Genomic DNA, 20558 nt, shown 5'->3' on the forward strand with positions numbered 1-20558 from the left:
CACCTGTCTCGTGTTGCTGTCAGCTAATTGATGTTGCCGTCACCTATCTCCTGCATCCAGTGGGAGAAAATCCACAAGTCTCTTGCAGCTGCATAAAAGCCACATATACCATGAAGCTGACATGCAGCTTTTAAGGCCTGATTAATTTACAGCCACAGTGTACCAGCTAAGGACAAATTCATGCCGCCATGTGACATGTACCAGATATTATATGTTTGTAGTACTTCAATGTTGACAAAGAAGCTCTCCTACATGTTTCTGCAAACCATAGTCAACACTGTATACTTATCAGATAATTGATTCATGGAACGCTATCTTGCCAAGTCTCAGTAATTTCAAGTGACTTAATCTTTCAATCTTTTCACAGCCGCTAAAAGGTAGAATATTAGGCCTACATAACGTAAAAAGTAGGTTAAAGGTGTTGGATTTCCGAATGTAGGATAAACTACAATAAAGCAAAGAATACATAAAGAGAATACAATGACATAGGCCTTGCCTAGGCCTTGCCTGTGGATAAATGGTTTAGGCGTACAAGCTGTGATTAACGTGGGAGCCTATGTCTGAATTATGGAGTAAAACTGCGATTAAGACTAGAACTTTTACATTCCTAACCATTGCCCTTCAACCTTCCCAAACATCACCATCTACCACCTGACTAATCCTCTACCAAAAGACATGTATAATCTTCAACAGTCAACTAAGAAATATATCCAATCGCCTTCAGGCATCTGAAACCTCTGAAATATTCTGCAGCCATCTCAGACACTGCTAACCTCTTACCTCCTATCAACCCGTTATGATCTTTCTAATATGACACAGACGTGTCATCAATCTACAGCTGCCTATGACCTAGCTTATGCCATACAGTCACCTAAAACCTTTAATCTCCATCAGTCTTCTACAGCTACACAATCCCTGTTAAGTCTTTTCTTCTGCCTAAAACATCATCAATCAAACAGTCGCTGAAGAACCCTTCAATCTGCATTAATGACCTCCTCAATCTTCTGCATTTATCTAAAACGCGGTCAATGTCTTAGAGCCGTGTAATGCTTCGGGAAAATGACTTTGCCAAGGTCCTACACCCGTCTGACATCCATATTTTAACTACGTCCGTCCAAGACCTCACTAATTTTCTGCAGCCGGATGACCCGCTGATGGCATGCAGTGTGGGGAAAGGAGTCTTTAAACTTGTATGCTGTAAGAACCAATAAAATTAACAGAAAATAACGTATCAACTGATTCCATGAGGTGCGAGCAAGTAGCCAAACTGAGGTAGAGGAGCTAATTACGACCCCCTCTGGTCATATATCATAGTGTACAATGAGTTATTGTAAAGCCGTCTTAAGTTTTGGGCATACACAACGTTGTGTCTGGTTTCTGTTTCTTATAAACAATAGCCACATGTAACAGTTTATCTGGTTATTAAATGAGTCATGAAATGCTGGATGCATTCTGGAAGTATTCCGAAAGCAGTACCTGTCATGATAATAGTTGTGTCAAAGTCCGCAAGAGAACAATATTGATCACAAACAGCCATAGTGTTGTCCAAGTCACAACTGGATTTTGATCTGTAACTTGTGAAGCCATGAATAAGGTCTACTGGAAGCCGGTTTGTACTGGACACCGAAATCTCTACTTTTACCGAGGCACCATGGCCGCTAAAGTCGTACTTTTAATGCCCACATTGTTCAATGCAACGTGGTAAAAAAGTCATGGTTTTCTAGGAAGACGCAGATTTACTTTTCGTTTCGGCAGGTACAAAGCTTTTTGTTGAGGTCATCTCCAAATACGTACAGTTAGCCTACGTCATCTAGCCTCGTTTCAATACCAAAGATTATGTAGACATACCGACAAAGGCGCTCTCGTGTCATTCTAACCTTGCCATTCTGACGGACGAAACGGCTTTGGTAACCGTCTGTACTCATCGACAAGGGTTGTTGCCTAACAAAAGGTAGGTATTTAGATTAGGTAATCTTATACTCGTATTTCAGAAATATAGTTTTTCGTGCTTCTGATACCACTAATGTAGGCTCGATATCGTTGGCCGACTATGGGCACTTTCAGAAGTTTAAAACTTAGTTTATCCAGGTACCTATTTTTAACTGAAGAATAATCTGATGACATATGCATACTTTCAGGAAAAGAGAGAAAAACAGGTTATAAATAAAGCGCAATGGATTGAGAATTAGTTTTTGTAGACAGAACTCACTTGTGCGGCTGCATAGGCTCAGACTGTTTCAGACTTCCTTCACCTATGATCTTGACGGTCATCAAATAATGAAGAATGTTTTTAAATGGTTATAAATTAACATAAATAATAAAAAGAAGTTATTGGTATTTTTAATATTGTCACCAGACCGTCATGTATCATGCACGAACATAGACAGTAAGCCCAATAGACCTCCTAAGGTATGCATGCTGTCATACACGTGACGTACATGTATACATCGTCAAAGATAGACCTTTCCGTCGAGCAGGCAGAATTAAAGTACATGGTTTCCAGCAACACAAATATGTGAAAATAAACTAGAAAATACTATATCTATATGACCGATATATAATCCAAATGTTTACTCCAGCGAAGACTTTAAAATCGAAAGTATGATAGCCTGAAAAACATGTATATTCAGCTGAAAATGAAAATGAAATAGTCTTACTCAATGACACATACAGTATATATTGATGGATTTCGGAGATGTCGGTTTGTTGGGACGCAGATTTGGGATTTTTCGTATATTTGAGAAAAATTGAAAGGCAAACATAGAAATAACACTTGAAAATTAATCAACTAGTCTCAGGAAAGCAAAAAGATCATTTTGCACACTGTCATGTCTATCATAGTCTCCAGCTCTTCTAGCCAACTGCCATATTCCACCAAGCCATGGAGTTATTAGGTATTGTCAAGAACAGATCGATTCATCCTAGAGTGAAGTATAGCAACCGAAAGATAAGATTTCACCGTGACCAACTTGCTTTATCAACATGCTTTGGTTTAATTCAACTTGTCGAATGACACAAGGTCTTAAACAATTGTCCAAAGAAATAAAACATTGTTACAGTTCGTCTCCCTCAGTACAGCTCAGTACAGTGACGGTGTCCATAACATGAGACAGGACAAGAGCTCCACGAGTAGCTGGCCTTGTATATTCCCGTACAACGACGATGGTATGACTCCAGCGTCAGATAACACAGAGATTATCTTCATCTGATAAGCTCAGTATTCTGAAAAATACACAGAAACAAACACATTAAGAATTTGTATTGACAATTACACACAATATACACACATTTGCAACGCGTTAAATGAATTAAATATCATTGACCAATAAACAATTATTTTTAAATATTATAAATATCACAATAAAACTAGATAGTTTCTAAATCTAATGTTCACTTTAAAATACAACTACGTGCACTTTGATTGAACACCTTTTACGGTCTCGATATAAATATAGCACAATACAAGTATGAACAAAGTTGTCACTCTAAGAATCACATTAAAATACTACATCAGACAGTAATTAGAAAATTTCAGTTCATGTAAAATTGTTTGAGTAATTTCAGCTTAAGAATATAGAAATGCATTTATCACTGCTGCAGAGTTAACATCCAAACTTTACAATCAAGTAATGCACCGAGTGCTAATTAATTCACACTTTTATGCAATACTTGTATAGACAATACATGTATTGTTCATCAAATACCATCAACCAAACCTATCATAAATCAAGACATTTAAAGAACAAGATTTTTCTCTCATTTTGATAACTATAATTTAGACATAAGCCACAAGCACAACTACGCACATTTGTATAAAATGTAAACACACAAAAACCCTAAACCCCTAACTCCATAATGGAATATTCCAGAGTTTCTCATCTACAACATGCGGATAAATTCAAATAGTTTAAAACTGTCAGTGACCAGATTTTCAAATCGATTTAATACATTCTATACTAGATTCGCTCTCAATTCCGCACACAGTTCAGAACAAAATTATTTTCAGTTTACACAAATTCATCACCCCTACCGATAATGGACTGGATCGGCCTGTTTAGCGCGTAGTTGAAACCAAAAAATGTGACGAAAAAGTACATGTTTCAACTTTGTCACACGCTAATGGTGGACTATAAACTAAAGATAAACAATAGATGAAGAGTGAATATTTCTAAAGCTGGAGAACTGTACAGAATCTGTGTGGCTTCTTGTCTCCCCCAGGCACAGGTGAACACACTAAAAACATGCTCGGATACCTGGACTGCGCGAGGCAGGGAGCATTCAATGTACCTTCAGATGACTAGTTCATTAGACAATTATATAGGCATATATCGGGAGCAGTTAGTTTTAGATTTTAACAATACATGGGCTGATGTAAACTACATTGTACAGAGAGTGTTAAAATGACATTAAATGCCATCTCAGGCCTACACGACATAGTTTATTTATTTATTTAAACGGATGGGTAGAGACTTTATTTTCAGTCTGGTTTGGTAAGTTTTGTAAGTTATGTTCACTTATATTTAACTTGCATGACTTTCAGTGAGGGCAATCCATAGTATAATTAAGACGCACAACATGGAGACCAGAGTAGCGACAGTGTTATGGATGAGAGAAAAACCAGAGCAGCAACGACAGTGTAATAAGTCATTAGCTCTATGTAGTACTCTAATTCTTAAACCTTTTCACATGTTTGCAAGGTGTTTATTCAAGCTTATACTGAAGGCACTATTCGGTGTAAAATTGGCCAACCTAACCAACATAATTTTTTTCTCCAAACTCAAATTAAAAATGCATATAAATTCCACCGAAAGTTACTCTTTCATATGCGAAAAGGTTGAGGAATTAGGGTTAGTCTATGTGACTGCTCGCTAGTAGTAGTACAAAAAACTTTCTTAAATTTTATTCGGACGAAATGACCATTGATTGTTTAAATCAATTGTAATATTTATGTCCATAAAGTTCTATTAATTAACAGGAAAAGAGTGGAAGATTTCGGAAAACATTAAACGAAAATTGTCTTTCCCTGGCATTTACGTCAACAAAAGCTTCCAGTGATTAACTGCCGAGAGTCATGTCCGTGGGGTGTCGTGTTGTCCGGGGTCCTGACTGGACATACGGCAACCAGGATGGTGGAGAGGGTCATTTAGGCATTGTGGTGGAAATAGGTAAGCCCGGAAGTACAAATCTGCCAGAGAAAACTGCTGCTGTAATTTGGGACTCCGGAGGAAGAGGGACATACCGTGCAGGGCAGAACGGAGCGTGTGACCTACGTATTTTTGACAATGCAACCACAGGTAAGGTTTAACGCTTCACGGAAGAATTTGCACACCTACTTATATACTTTTACTTATCGGTACTTTTATCTTCTGTACATTATGGCGTTTTAGGTGCGGTTTATTCTTTTTATAGTGAAAAATCAGCTGACAGAGTAAAATTTTAAGTTTAAATTTTGTCAGGACGGCATGCAGGTTGTATTCGCGGATATGCAGAACTAGGAATCAAACCACGTCGTCTGATGCTAACATCTTACACATCAGTCCTAGGAAAAGGTGCTGGTCATCGATTACATGTGATCTGTTTTATTTTTTTATTTGATTGTTGTTTTACGCCGTACTCAAGAAAATTTCACTTATACGACGGCGGCCAGCATTATGGTGGGTGGAAACCGGGCAGAGCACGGAGGAAACGCACGTCCATCCGCAGCTTGCTCGCAGATCTTTCCACTTAAAACCGGAGAGGAAGCCAGCATGAGCTGGACTTGAACTCACAGCGACCGCAGATTATGTGTGACCATTTGTTAACTATCACGTTGTGATCGGTTTAATTTTATTGAAAGATGGCTTACAATTAGCCTTTCCCTAACACTAGTAACAATGAACAAAGAGCTATCGTTCTAGACACCATGATTCAAAGCAGTCGTAAGACGGAATCAGTATACTCAGATTTTGTTAGATTCGTCTAAATAATTTTAAAAAATTTGCAGGGAATCATTATGATGATGATGATCACCATCAGATATTGATGTCATATTGTAGGATTTTAGAGATAAATTACTAAACTCACTGTACCACATTTAGACCTACAAGGCCTGCTCTTAATCCTTTGCTGCGTCCTGCTCTGGATACTCCCTTCCCCCAAGATCCTGTAGGCCTCCCTGTTTTGTTAAGCCGGTTTGTCTCGCTTTCTGGCAGGTGTCAATCACCCAAACATCGTCTGTGGTTCGTGTGGGGAACCGGTCATCCATGGAATGAGATGGCACTGTACGGTCTGCACCGACTCGCATCTGTGTACCATTTGCTACATGGCCGACAAGCATGACCTGACTCACCCTTTCCGGAGGTTTGACACAGCCTCTTCTGAAGGGTTCGTGCTTTATTCGCATTCAGATAATGCCAGTTTCCAAATGCTCTAGTGTGTATAAAAGTTAGATGTGTCTTCCTGGGCTACTCGGAGGAAACAGTGTTTGTCTTGCCGCGAAGTGTCAGCACTGGTAAGATTTCAGTATCGCGAAATTTTATGCATAGCATCCAGTTTAGTTTCCAAACCTAATTCGTGAATTCTGTTTCGAAGTTGAAAATCTATCGAAACAGACATTCGTATACCAACCGTCAACCACTAAGCACGTTCCAGGTCAATAATCGAAAGGCCAATTCCCAAAAACACAAGCCACTAAAGAATTAAGAAAATATCACGAAATCAATGAAAGAGAAGAAGTCAACGGTTTTCAATGATGTTGGAAAAACGCAAGTTATGTTCTAGGCGAAAAAGTGAAATCAGTTCAAATCGGGGGCCATGTTAGATTATCAGTTGCCGCTAACAAAATATGTATCTCTGTAAAATATGTAAATATGCTGCGCTTTGATTGCAACTGTTTATATATATCCAACGTGGCGATCTAATTCAACACGATGAATACATTCCCTTGCTCCGAGTTACGCGGAATTAGACACAATCATGAAGCAGAGCGCCAGAGATTCTGGACGCTCTGTCCATATTTACTTACAAAGAATTAAACTCATTTTAAAACTTAAGAAACGTCGAGTGAAGGCATTTTGGGGAATAACCTTGACACACTAGTTTTTGCAGTATTAACATGTGACGTTGATTCAAATCGTCACATAACACGCAGGATCTAACAAACGCTACAAGGCGAGATATGTACACGCCAAGGATAATTTACAATGTCAAAATTGAAACTATCACTTGTCTATGTTTGCGGGAGAATAAACCATTTTGGTATTTGTACAAATATAGGTCAGATAAGATGCACCATGAGGAAACCAGAGTGGTTTCCTTTAAATCCAGCGAAGTAGGTAAATATCTTCCACAGCCTTTGATATATGTGGATTGTTTAAAGCCAGCAGATCATCGATACACCGTTTAGTGAATGAGAAAGTACTGGCCTGGTAAGAATAACTCCTTAATAGTTTCTTGATACAGTGATACTCATATGAGAGCACGTATAGGTCGGCCAGAAGGAGGCACAATTTTTACCCGTCTGAATACATATACACTGTTGGTATATGGTTTCCCTTAATTTCACATAAGCGTTATTGAAGAAAAATGAGTGTTTTCGTTAAGGGAGTAGATACAAGTTTGGTGTTACAGCCTTCTGACCCCGCAATAAAGTGAGCTTTGTGTTCGGATTTATGCATTTTTTGTGGTATGTCGGCGTGATGGGAACTTCGATACTCCTCTGTTTGAGAAAGGTCTGATATTTTTAAATAGTTCATCCGGTGTCTAGGTCGTTATGGAATACGTTTATGTTGCGGCAGTTATTGTGACATTAAGCTTCTCCACAAGAACCCGATATCGTAGTAATGCACACGAATATAATATTATTAGCGACTTTGTCCGCAGAAACAATAACATACATTGCCTGAAGGTCATCAAGTATCTTTCGCAAGGCAGGATGCTTCAGAACTTGCTTGGCTGTCACATAAGCATTTAGTATTGATATGGTGGATTGCATACACGACCTTGATCTTAACAAGCTCAAGCCAAGCGTCAAGGACTGAAGGCTCTACCTTCTCCCGTTTAGACCTCTTATCCAAGTGCTGAACAACTGATAACCTATATATGGGTAATAGCTATGTAGTATTTTCATCAGTTTTACAGATATAAAAACTGACAATGAGAGTGAGTTAATGGTATTTCATCGGCCATCTGTTTTACTTTAGGGAAATCTATAACTGTCAATGATACCATCCGTCCAAAACTACATTGGGAGGTACTGCGAATTATCTCCACCCGCACGTCTCTCAGCGCGTTCCATAATTAAAATTTCCTGTTCGATTTGTCCGTCTTCATTAATTATGTTACAGCAACTAAATGTCTTTTGTTCCAGAGAAGCTGTGCCTAAAAGGGAAGGCTGTACAGAGATACAGGCTAAAGGCATCTTTCCAGGGGCCAAGGTCGTCAGAGGTCCAGATTGGGAATGGGGAGACCAAGACGGTAAGTCTACAGTCCCACTGTAGAGAATTATTAAATCGAATACAATAGCTGAACGAGTTGTGTAGAAACACTGAGAACAATTGGAACTGCATAACTTTGTGCCTAATTTACATAATCCACTTATTACTTTGGCACTATTTACTTCGTTGTTAGTGCGTTTTTGATGTTAAATTTTAGTATCTGAAGCTTAAAGACGGCCTAATTGTTATATTTGGTTTATTACGCGTTTGTATCGGAGGACAAAACGCTTTCAAATTTCTTAATAAGTGAATGATTTTGACTTCGTCATTTCTCGGATTGGCAACTTGAATTATGATTTTGATACTTTGACACTTTGACTTCGAGCTATGAACGGTTTCCTCCCATCTTAATGCTGGCCGCCGTCGCATAAGTCAAATATTCTTGATAACGGCCTAAAACACCAATCAAATAAATAAATTTAACTGATATGCATGTACTTATACCTGGATAGTTTTATTTTGTAGTGTAGTAAAAGCCTTTATTATCAAGGTAAGACTGTTTATTTCAGTACCTGCATGGGTGTTGTCCTGTAAGCAAATTTGCATTTTGCTGTACATTTAAGGTGGCATAGGTAACATAGGACAAGTGACAAGTGTAGGGTGTTGGGCCAGGGGGCTGACGTCCGTGAGGAGTGCTGTGAAGGTGAAGTGGCCTTCAGGATCCACTTACGGATACAGAGTTGGCCACGAGGGCAAAGTGGACCTGGTATACACTGAGGAAGAATCGGGGGGGTCTTACTACAAAGACCATCTACCTGTGCTAGGTGGGCAGATTAGTGAATGTTCAAAGCAACTGCGTTTTCTGTACTGTCACACAGTGCGACCCACTTTAAATGTATGGGGAAGTGGTTCCAGTGCAAATTTAAAGATTCAAGATAATTCTTATAGTCGTGGGTTTCCTCCGGGGTCTGCACGGTTTCCTCCCACCATACTTCTGGTCAAGACCCCAACCAAATAAATAAATATTAAAAAGTTCTTATATAGAATGTTGACTTCAGAACTTACATCAAGTGACAATGGTGGTGAAAAAAATTTTAAGATAAAGCGGTCCACTACAAATATTCTCCTTTGGCTTGTAATATCAGTCAAAGTTAAATGAATAGACAAATGAATGATTTGTGCAGATCACACGGCAGAAGTAGCCCCGTCTAGTGGAATACCACGGGAGTTTAAGGTCGGTGAAAAGGTCAAAGTTGAACTGGGTAAGGACCGTTTCCAATCTATGCAAGAAGGTCACGGTGCCTGGAATCCAAGGATGGCTAGTGTAAGTTCTGTTTTACGGCATATGGTACAATGTGAGCTGTCGTCATTTCATCTATAATGTTTCACCTGCCATGTGGCTACATGTATAAGGCATTTTAGCACATCTGCACTGTAAAACTTTTTGTTTTGATATTAGTTCATAATATCGGTCATTTCATATTACATAAGTACGTTTGTACTGTAACTTCTTGTCATTTTAGCATATTCGCACTGTAACTTTTTGCTTTGACTTCAGTTCGTAAGAACGGTAATTTCGTATTATACAAGTACGTCTGCAATGGAACTTCAGTACATCTGCAATGTAACGTTTCCGTTAGCACGAGAAGACGTTCGAATGCGTCTAATGTTCGTGAAATATTTGCTAATAGTGTGTAATTTTTAACCTCCTGACAAAGTGCATTGTGTATTTACAAGAATTAATTAAGCTTCTGGGTACATAACAGTGAGATGTCAAGTCCTTTACAATGCAACGGTACTATAGATTGTTGCCATTGCAGTGCATATAAACCGGATACTCTTACTTTTTTCAGTACATTGGTAAGATAGGCACTGTTCATGATGTGAGCACTCAAGGGGATGTTATAGTGCGTTATGAGGGACTAACCAGATGGTGGTTGCATCCAGAAACTTTGACAAAGGTATATAGAATGAATGTGACAACACTCAGGTCGTTGTAGTGAAGTTGTTCATTGAACGGATATGTAATGTACTTGAAGGCACTAGGTGCTGCAGGATGAGAATTTCATAACATTTATATAGGAAGCACTCATCGGTGCAGTGTATCGGTGGTACAGGTTGGTATCGGGAGGATTTTAGTCACAATGAGTCATCTGCCATGTTCCTTGATGTATCAGAACAAAGCGTTATATTCACCGGAAGTTTTAGGCCGCTTTAGGCCGCTTAATTTCAGAACTATAAAACAATGAAGATGAGCACCTCAACCTTCCGTTCATTAACCACACATAATTTGCGAATATACTGAAGTAGAAAATCCGTAAGCTAATACCAGACCATGGCACGTTGGGATCTGGCTATTCAAAGTTGCTTAGATGATTTGCTGGAAATCTTGTGACTTACTTACCGCAATGGGCTGGCGTTATGACTCGACCCGCCACTGCGAAGGTATCCACCTCTTAAACACCAGTCAAACAAAGACATAACGATCTGAGGCAAGCATGTGCTATGTCCAATCTATACCGAAGAAGGAAAGTTCTATTAGTATAATCATGACACATTAGTAAAAGCATTGCCTGGCAGAAAGTTTCATGCACCTTTCTCTGGCGTGATTACACTGAAACATTCTATGTCCACATGGCTTCAATATTGCTATGTTCGGTACGCCATTTAACATGAAAATCGATAAACGCATGCATTCATATATTTGAGGGTATCATTTACCTTCAACCTTAGTTATATAAGCAGGACTAAGAGCATTAGATCGCTTCGGTGACCTAATGGTTAGAGCGTCCGCCTCGAAGTCGGGATCAGAACCGGGTCGGTTCATATCAAAGACTTCAAAAATGATACTTGCTCAGATGTAAGAGGTTAGAGCAAGGAAACATGACTAGTTTGTCCGGTGTCAGTGTAATGTGACGAGGTGGGGTGTCATGTCTGGTCTCTTCAACATGATACGTCAGTGAAGGAAGCACTTTGGCGGCAAGGATTCGCCCTCCCTCAACAAGACCCAATATATGTACACACTCCCAATGACTCCTCGTCGTCATATGACTGAAATGTTACTTAGTATGACGTTAAACCCCAAGCATACATTCATACATACATACATACATACATATATACATACATACATACATACATACATACATACTCAGAAGATTGTATACCTCTGCATATGACTTTTTGTGGCTATAGGTGCAGTCGTTCTCCGTGAATGACGTGGTTCGCATATTAGATGATGTGGAGAAAGTGAAGAACGAACAGGAGGGCCATGGAGGATGGATTGAAGTGATGAGATCAGTGAGAAAATTTACCTTGAAAAAAGCTCATTGTTTTACATATTCTTGAAACTTTAAAGTTAATATTATTGCTAGCTGTCAAGCTGTAGAACAGCGATCATTATAGGCTTTCTCCATGCATGTGTGGATGATTTTGACGGTCAGTCCGACGGGTGTACGTCATGGTAAGAAGACTTGAATAACGCCATGGTCACTGTGTACACAGTGATAGGAGGCAGGAACTGATGATGGCGTAAAAAACTCTATTTTAACCTTTCTTTTTATGTACTTGATACATATGCACCTTCTTTATCTAAAGTCCGACACCATCTTTCCTCAACCGTATAATCCTTGTCATTGTAGACATTGAACAAGGAGGGGCGCGTGGTAAAAGTGTATGACACAGGTGACCTCCGTGTCAAGGTTCAAGGACAAGTGTGGACCTTCAACCCGTCATGCTGCATTCTGGTGCGACCAGGCGCCGAGGAAATCAACAATACCTTAGGCGGCAACGACGACGACGACGACGACGACGACGACGATACAGGTTTGCGCTTTGTATAATTCTGTAGATATTGTTAGGAAGAAAGTCACTGTTAAATGGCCACTTCCAAGCAAACAGTTTCCTCCTTCTCCATCTCATAATTATCCCTCCAGAAAGAAAAGCAGAAAAACTGCAAATAAAGGGGAAATTTGGATACTCGTTGCAAACGTGTATTCGCAGTATGTTGCTTAGCATCAAGCAAATCGGCAAAGCGCAGGAGTCGGATTCCCACCTCTGACTAAATTAGTACGCTAAATGGTGATATCCCACATCAGACGAAATAGTGTACTTTTTCACTGCACAGCAACGGTCACGAAAGGGGAAGTGTATATTTTCGTATAATGCAGCCGAGGCTGTGTGGGGGTTACTGACACCGTATTTTTCCGTACCCCATCACTGAGTAACATGGCTACAACGAATTTAGCCACTCTCTTGTGGCTGAAAAATGAACACATCATGTCTGTGTGAAAGGTCACAGACCACTGTAATCAATCGCTGATATGGTTTTACATTTTCGGCTGACGTTCCACAAATCCTGCTAGAGTTGCCTGTTTACATATATTTGGATACGTGTTTTGCATTTTCCAGTCACAATAAGCATTTTTCTCGAGGACAACAGTTCCTTGCGCAAAGCTTATGGTGTGTGCCTAGCTAACCACCAATGTGTTTTTGTTTTCAAATCTTGCTATGCTGTTTGGTTTGCATTATAGGGTGATATATAAGCCTTTTTGAAGTTCAAGATGATAACACAACACTTTACTCATACTGGGCGAGAAAGTGTTAAATGGATATGATTGTAAAAATAACCGTTGATTACTTAATACTGAAACCTAGCTGAAATACAACAGTCCTATAATTCAGGGCGTATATGTCTACTGTTGTATGTGTAGGTGCACTGAAAACAATACTGAAGGTCATGAAAAGCGTTTTCACAACGCTTGCACCTGCTCCGGAGCGGCTAGTAAAAGAGGCTGCTAAAGGTAACACAGAGGCCGTCCGTGAGTTCGTCGCCAAGTTCCCTGAAAACGTGAGATCTAGAGATAAAATGTAGAACTTTTCTTCCAGTTGTATAGTAGCATCCTAATGAGAGGCAGGCGTATATACTGTTCTTAAAAGGGAGAAAGACTTCTTCTACCTGGAGATGCTGAAGTTGAATGCCCATTGGGGTGGGTTGTATGTCGCAGAAAAATAATACATACATGTATCTACCCACGGTATAAGCTAAATTGGACAAAGAATAATTGCTTTGTTTTAATAATTAATAATTTAATAAGTTTTAATAATCGTGTGTTGACAATACAGGATCCTATAAAATTACATTCAAGATAAAATAAATTTTATTTATTAAAGTTATATTATACCAAGACTTGAAAACAGTTTCGAACATGGCAGTATCAGAAGCAGAGTTTAGAATCGAGTTTAGATAGCTGTTCTCATTCCGTCAAACATACTGGGTTCCGCCTATTATCCAATATCTCTCTTGTTTTCGAACAATTGTGACATCAGCCAAGTCAGTGATGTCAATACAGACGTTCAACATATCCATGTGTAAGAGCTTGTGGTGTTACTTGTCATTGACTGAAGGAAATTTTAGTACTGATTATAATTGATTTTATAGAGAGCTGAACATAGAGGCGACAAGTTAAAAGAAACTATGAAAAGATCTGCGTTTTAATTTGTCCTGAGCAAGTTTTCTTTGTCTATCAAAATGCGGAATGTACCCTAAACATTCATTGATAACATATTGGTTGCTGGCATATAAAATTCAAAGATGCAAAGATACTGATTTTTGCGATTGCATTTTTTATTTCCTCTCCTGTTGGTGTGGTTGGTGTTGGTCAGGTGGATCAGACGAGTTCCAATCTGACTGCTCTACAGGTGGCCTGTCATGAGGGTCACATGGACATCGTTCAGATATTGTTGACGGCTGGTGCTAAGACGAACGTGCAAGACCAAGACGGGGATACGCCTCTCCACCTTTCCGCCTACAAGTATGAAGTGCCATCGTCTTACACGCACTTTCGAATCTCACACATGCCTTCAAATGTTGCGTGCGCCTTCAAATGTTGCACGCACAGCTTCATATCTCACACATTTTTACATCTTATACAGGTTTTTTATTATGTGATCGACAGACTCGTGGCAAATAATGGTTCGATAATGTAATGTTCTTCATTAAAGTTGATGAAGTGTCAGTAAACTGGGAATAGCATTGTCCTCTTTGGCAGTTTCAGAAGCAGTTTATTGAATGTTAATCTAATTTCAGTATATCAAAATTATATTCTATTTATTCATTTGCTTGGATTCACCACTGCACTTTTTCATTTTTATGACATCGGGCATGTTTATGGGTGGAGGAAAGTGGCCAGAGACCAGTGAAGATTAAATCATGTGTTACCTTAACACCAAATGGAACTGCATGCGAACGTGTGACACCATTGCTCAGCTGGAGGAACTGCAGGCCAGATGCCCCAAAATAAGCAACATATTTTTGGCCACATTTGATCAATGTAGACCTGTATTTTCTTGGTTATTGACAGAAATTTCTCAGAAATAGTGGAGCTTCTACTCAAAAAGGGCGCTGATGTCAATGTCCAAAACAAGAGACACGCCACTGCTCTCCACATGGCAGTCAACAAAAAACACCCACAGTGTGTGAAAGTTCTATTAAAACATAAGTGCAATGCCAACATTCAGGTACAGTGGTCTATTACAGTATGGTGAGGTTGTTATTATCTTTATTTTATTTCGACAAACACGTTGTACGCATTGCTGAGATCATGTGAGGCAACCCACATTTGTTCCTGTTGCATGTCGCGGGTATTTTCTTATCCGACCTGTTTACTTGAAGACTTTTTGAGAAATAACGCCTTTATTCCATTACAGGTTCACTGTGTGTACTAATCATTTGGTTTCTGTTCTTTCGATGGGTGTATGAATGCAGTTAAATTTTGAAAATATCCCAGTGGCTTTAAAATCTCTCAACACTGGTGATTAGCAACACGGACTCAGATGTTTAAAGCGCTGGCTTGAGACTTTTGTGCCCTTGGCTATTGAAGTCGCATGTACGAATCCAGGTTTCGCTATTTCTGCTAGGGCTTTAATGAAGTTTGTCAGGTATCTAGGGAATGGCGGGGGTTTACTCCAAGCACTCTAGGTTCCTTCATCCAGTGCCTTAACCACCGTCATATAAGTGAAACATTCTTTAGCACGGCGTTAAACACCAAGCAAAAATGAATCATATGTAACCAATATGAATATTTCCTCCACAAATGCTCCTGACATAAATATAAAACATATATAAGTGAAATATTATTTAGCAGGGTGTAAAGTATCAAATGAAATAAAATAAAATAAGTATACAAATACGTATGCTTGGAAAAGGTGTCCACACTAGACCCAGACAATGTTATATATAAAATTTGATATCTTAATTGTTTGTTAAGATTTGCTCTGGTAAAAAGAGAAAATATATGTATATTTAGGGGTTGTACTTTTATATCTTTTTATCAGGATACTTATGGCGATACAGCACTTCACGATGCCATCGGGAGAGAGAACGACGAGATCATAGAACTGCTCGTGAACTATCCAGGAATCGACTTCACCATCCAAAACAACAGAGGATTTAATCCTCTACACCAAGCAGCATTGAAGGGGAGTAACTTGTGAGTAAATGAGTCCTACTCATTCTTCTCTTGATAAAATATTTTAATTTCTTAGAACTGGTATCGCCATACGAAGATATGTTACACAGTTTTAAAATATTAAAGTTGAGCATAACAGATACCCATGGTAACATGGCATGAAAGCAGGTGCTGCGCCTCAAAATGACAAGGTAAACCTCCCCGTTATAGTAGATATCTAGATTTGAATGTGGAACCTTTGCTGTCATAATGAGGGAAATACTGAAAATAGCTTTGAAGGACAGAGCCAGAAGGATAGAATTGTTATAAGTATACCTTATTATACATACCACGGTGATAATCCTTCTTCTTATACGGTGAATTGCCTCTGGTGTTTTCAGACTTTTGGACTGGGACTGAAATAAAATGTTATTTAATTGTCCGATTGCTCCCCATGTATGGATAGACTGCAGGAAGTGGACAACATATTTATATTCTGTATGTGGAAGAAACAGATAATTTTTGATAAGACACACGGTATTATGAAATAATAAATGTCTATTAACTGTCTTTTTTGGGGCAGAGCAACAAAGGAGATCCTGAAAAAAAGTCGGCAAATTGTTGACGTCAAGAAAGAAGATGGGTTTACTGCCCTGCATCTGGCTGCTTTTAATGACCACAAAGAAATCTGTGAGACGTTGCTCACCGTAGTAAGTACCAAAACCACTAAAGATAATGAAATTATTTGTAGTCTATAAAAACGTTAAATGGCTTTATATTATTTTAGTGTCTCATGTATATATACTGGAATATCAGTCTTCGTATGATTTTGCCGGACACAAAAACACTTGTGTCCGAAAATGGAGTCAGGAGGTTGGTCAGGTATATACGCTGGTTGTTGGTTTTCCTGACCGTTGTCCAGAAATGAAATATCTTGAACACAATGTCTGCTAATTAAATAAATGACTTGTACAGTGTATAGATAAATTATCTTCACAATCAATTGCCATTACACGAACACTTCATAACCTATCATTAATCTTGTACAATTTGCTGATACATCCCTAAATATTGATATTTTAAATTATCTACTTTGAAATTGATGTGTGCTTACCTAACTTCGAGTTACATCGAAGAGAAACTAAAATGGAATGGGTAAAACTTTTTATGAGAAAGACTTTTCAGTATCAGAGTTGATTTGGATTCTCATCTGCATGCAAGTGTACGCTTGACATAAATGTCATTTTGCAGCAGTGCGTACATACAATATAAAATAACTAACATGTGAAACGAAAAACACATTCCTAATGTGTACTCCACTGTGCATACTTACCGTGTATACACATCAATTAAACTCCAATAACATAGCATACGTGTAAATATCATAACACTTTGCCCTGCGGGTTTAGCACATCATTGTCCTTTTTTCTATCGTACGAATAAAATTTGTAAAATAAATAAGACTGCAAGTAAATGTTATTTCCAGACTATCCAGAACTCGAGTGAAGATTCCTGTAAATGAATACCGGTATATTAAAAGATGAAAACAAGTCGGTATCTATCGTTGTTGAATGTTTATTCGTCAGGGTCAAGCGGACATCAACAGCCGAAATAACCAACGAGCTACACCACTCTTGTTGGCCGTGTCTCAAGGATACTCTGATGTTGTAACACTTCTTGTTAGCAAAGGTAATAGATGGGCCTACTATGAGTATGCCATTACTATGGGTCAAGGTCAAACCTCGCGTCAAGGTCATACCTCTTGTGTAGCTCCTTCTGACCCAAAGGTAAGAGGTGCGCGAACTATATCTGCACTGTTTACTTCAAGGTCATAGCTCTTGTGTACCCCCTTCTGATCCAAAGGTAAGTGATACGAATACCATCTATGCCGTATACTTCAATGTCATACCTCTTCTGAACCTCCTTCTCGCTCAAGTATAACAGATAAGAGTAATATCTATACTATTTACTTCAAGGTCATATGTCTCTTGTACCTCCTGACCCCAAAGTATGGATACGAGTACTATCTATACTATATACTTCAAGGTCATACCTCCTCTGAGCCTCCATCTGATCTCAAGGTAAGACATACGAGTACTATCTATACTGTATGCTTCAATGCCATACCTTTTGTGAACCTCCTTCTGGCCCAAACATAACAGAAACGAGTAATATCTATACTGTTTACTTCAAGGTCATACGTCTCCTGTACCTCCTGACTAGAAAGTAAGAGATACGAGTGCTAGGCCCTATATCTTTACCACAAGGTCATACCTCTTCTGAGCCTCCATCTGACTACAACGTAAGAGATACGAGTACTATATCTGTACTACAAGGTCATACCTCTGCTGAGCCTCCTTCTGATCTCCAGATAAGAGATACGAGTACTGTATCTGTACTACAAGGTCATGCCTCTCTGTATCTTCATTTTATCAAGCCAGTCACTTCGCATATGTAGCTATGTTTAATGTCTTTATCTAAAAGACACAAATAACCGACCCGTTGATCCGATAGGTGATGGATATTAATAAACCGAGTATTCAGTTAAATAGTAGGCAAGTGACTGATTTAATGCGAATGCATGCAGCAGTAGATATATTAAAATGAACTCTTCGTTTCTCAAATTCAAGACATGTAAATACTATATCCATACTGTTTGCTATAAATCAAAGTCATTCCTTTCGACTGCACTACGTAACCCTCTTGTTTGGTAAAGGTAAGGGTCTTGCTAGCTTGTGAATGCATGGTGAAGGTTATACAACACTACTTAACCGTCTTGTTTTCTAAGGCAAAGGTGTCGGTAGTATGTAATGTGTTGAGGTTACATTATCCAACCTTTTTGTTTTCCAACGTAATGGTCACGCTAACTTGCAATGCGCAACAGTCATACCAACCCTCTTGTTTGGTTTTGTAGCTTGTATCAGACATCGGGCCCAGGTTCTTATGTATCACAGCATTGACTTTTCCTAGTCTTCAAGTTTTATTGTTGATTTCTGTTCCGTATGTCGTAGTGAATCATTTTGTTTTGTGTGACGCATTGTGCATCGGTAAACAATTATTTGTCGCAGTCTGTAGGATTCTGTGCTGGATCTTGCCAGGTTTCGTGTCTTATCATTACTTGTGTGCAGGCGCTGACTTGACTGCTGAAGATCAAGACGGTGACACTTGTTTACACATGGCCCTAATGAGGCACCACTTTACCACGGAGATTGAAACAGCCATACCCATACTCAAAGCAGTAAGTATCGAAAGATCAGTTAATCACACTGGCAATTTCAATGCACACGTTATTCATCTTACGACGGCCAGCAGCATTATGATGGGAGGAAACCGGGCAGAGCCCGGCGGAAACCCACGATCATTCACAGGTTGCTGCAGACCTCCCCACCTTCAAATATCATCCTTATTAGTTCTGCTTATGGACAGCATTTTGATCAATTTACTCGAATTTTACGTTTGTGTACGATGTCTGATGTTTGTATTTGTGTTTAAACGAATGACCACTTGTCAAGCTGAATTCCTCACGAACGATGGTTGTGTATACACTACCAACTGCAAGCTGCATATACCATCTAGAATACAGCAAACTGCCTACTTAGGTGATAATGTATAGTATGTACAGCATGCCACAAAGCAGTTCATCTAGCTAAGGGCAATAATGTAAATTTTAGCAATGAGTAGGCAAAGCATATAAGTGCACACGTCTGTGTCTTTCAGATCCGAACTGAGCTGAACATGACCCAGAATGAGAGTCAGACTGGAGCTGATATCGCCTGTTACCTGGTACAGCATGGGGCCAGCCTCACACACCGTAACCACCAGGGCAAGACCCCCATGGACTTGATCAACGACCCACGCATAAGAGACGCAATACGCCGCTCTGCTGAATCTTGTCACAAAAAGTAAAAGTGGTGTCGTCTGGCCACAATGCGATTGAGAGTCTGTAGGACTCCATATGTTTTTATACGTACACTATTACATTGATGGCTCTCCTTCGATTCTCACACGATGCCATGATAATTATTGAAGATATGAGTTTCGACTTTGAAAGATCATCATTAAAGGGTAATAGGCATGCTTTGATTTTTGTCATACTTACACATTATATCAGCGAAGTGTTAATTGGTTACTTAATTGACACTTAATTGGTTGTGGTCATATTTACATAGCATATATACCGTGGAATATTTTAATCATTCTGTATTTATCTAGAATACCAGAAATGGTTTATGATCATGCTTGCACATGTGGTGTCATGCATGCACATGCTAATTGAAAAGTGTCATGTGCATGCATTGCTAGTGGCTTTGTCTATACAGAGAAGTTATGTATAGGATTGTTTTCATATATATATATATATATATATATATATATATATATATATATATATATATATATATATATATATATATGTATATATATATATATATATATATATATATATATATATATATATATATATATATATATATATATATATATATATATATATATATATATATATATATCAGTTATATAAATTTCCTGTTATTATACGGATGCTATTTTGTGTTTGGTGATACGTGTGCTGACTTTCCATAAAGTCCTCGTTGTATAAACTCGGGACCGGTAGATCCAGGATCAATCCTGGGTCGAGTCACACCTAAGACTTTAAAAGAGGAAGTTGTAACTTCCTCGCTTGGCGTTCAGCATGAAG

The 20558-nt window shown here is 38.8% G+C and overlaps 1 protein-coding gene across 3 annotated transcripts; it reads left to right on the plus strand.

Moving 5' to 3' along the window:
- Positions 1 to 1828: 1828 nt before the first annotated feature.
- LOC135474766 (E3 ubiquitin-protein ligase MIB2-like) lies at positions 1829 to 20177 on the plus strand. 3 transcript variants are annotated; one of them, XM_064754358.1, is made up of 17 exons: positions 1829 to 1951; positions 4976 to 5294; positions 6192 to 6363; positions 8348 to 8454; positions 9038 to 9238; positions 9599 to 9738; positions 10268 to 10375; positions 11610 to 11714; positions 12056 to 12239; positions 13127 to 13263; positions 14079 to 14227; positions 14777 to 14933; positions 15750 to 15904; positions 16446 to 16572; positions 17449 to 17551; positions 18991 to 19100; positions 19580 to 20177. In XM_064754358.1, exons 2-17 carry the CDS (start codon positions 5072 to 5074, stop codon positions 19766 to 19768), a joined length of 2367 nt encoding a protein of 788 aa, XP_064610428.1. In that variant the 5' UTR covers positions 1829 to 1951; positions 4976 to 5071; the 3' UTR covers positions 19769 to 20177. The 3 variants fall into 3 exon arrangements, with proteins under 3 accessions (XP_064610428.1, XP_064610430.1, XP_064610429.1); XM_064754360.1 differs by having other exon boundaries at positions 1923 to 1951; positions 4960 to 5294; XM_064754359.1 differs by lacking the exon at positions 1829 to 1951 and having other exon boundaries at positions 4920 to 5294.
- The last annotated feature ends 381 nt before the right edge of the window (positions 20178 to 20558 follow it).

Source organism: Liolophura sinensis, chromosome 9, assembly GCF_032854445.1.
Source record: "Liolophura sinensis isolate JHLJ2023 chromosome 9, CUHK_Ljap_v2, whole genome shotgun sequence".
NCBI lineage: Eukaryota > Metazoa > Mollusca > Polyplacophora > Chitonida > Chitonidae > Liolophura > Liolophura sinensis.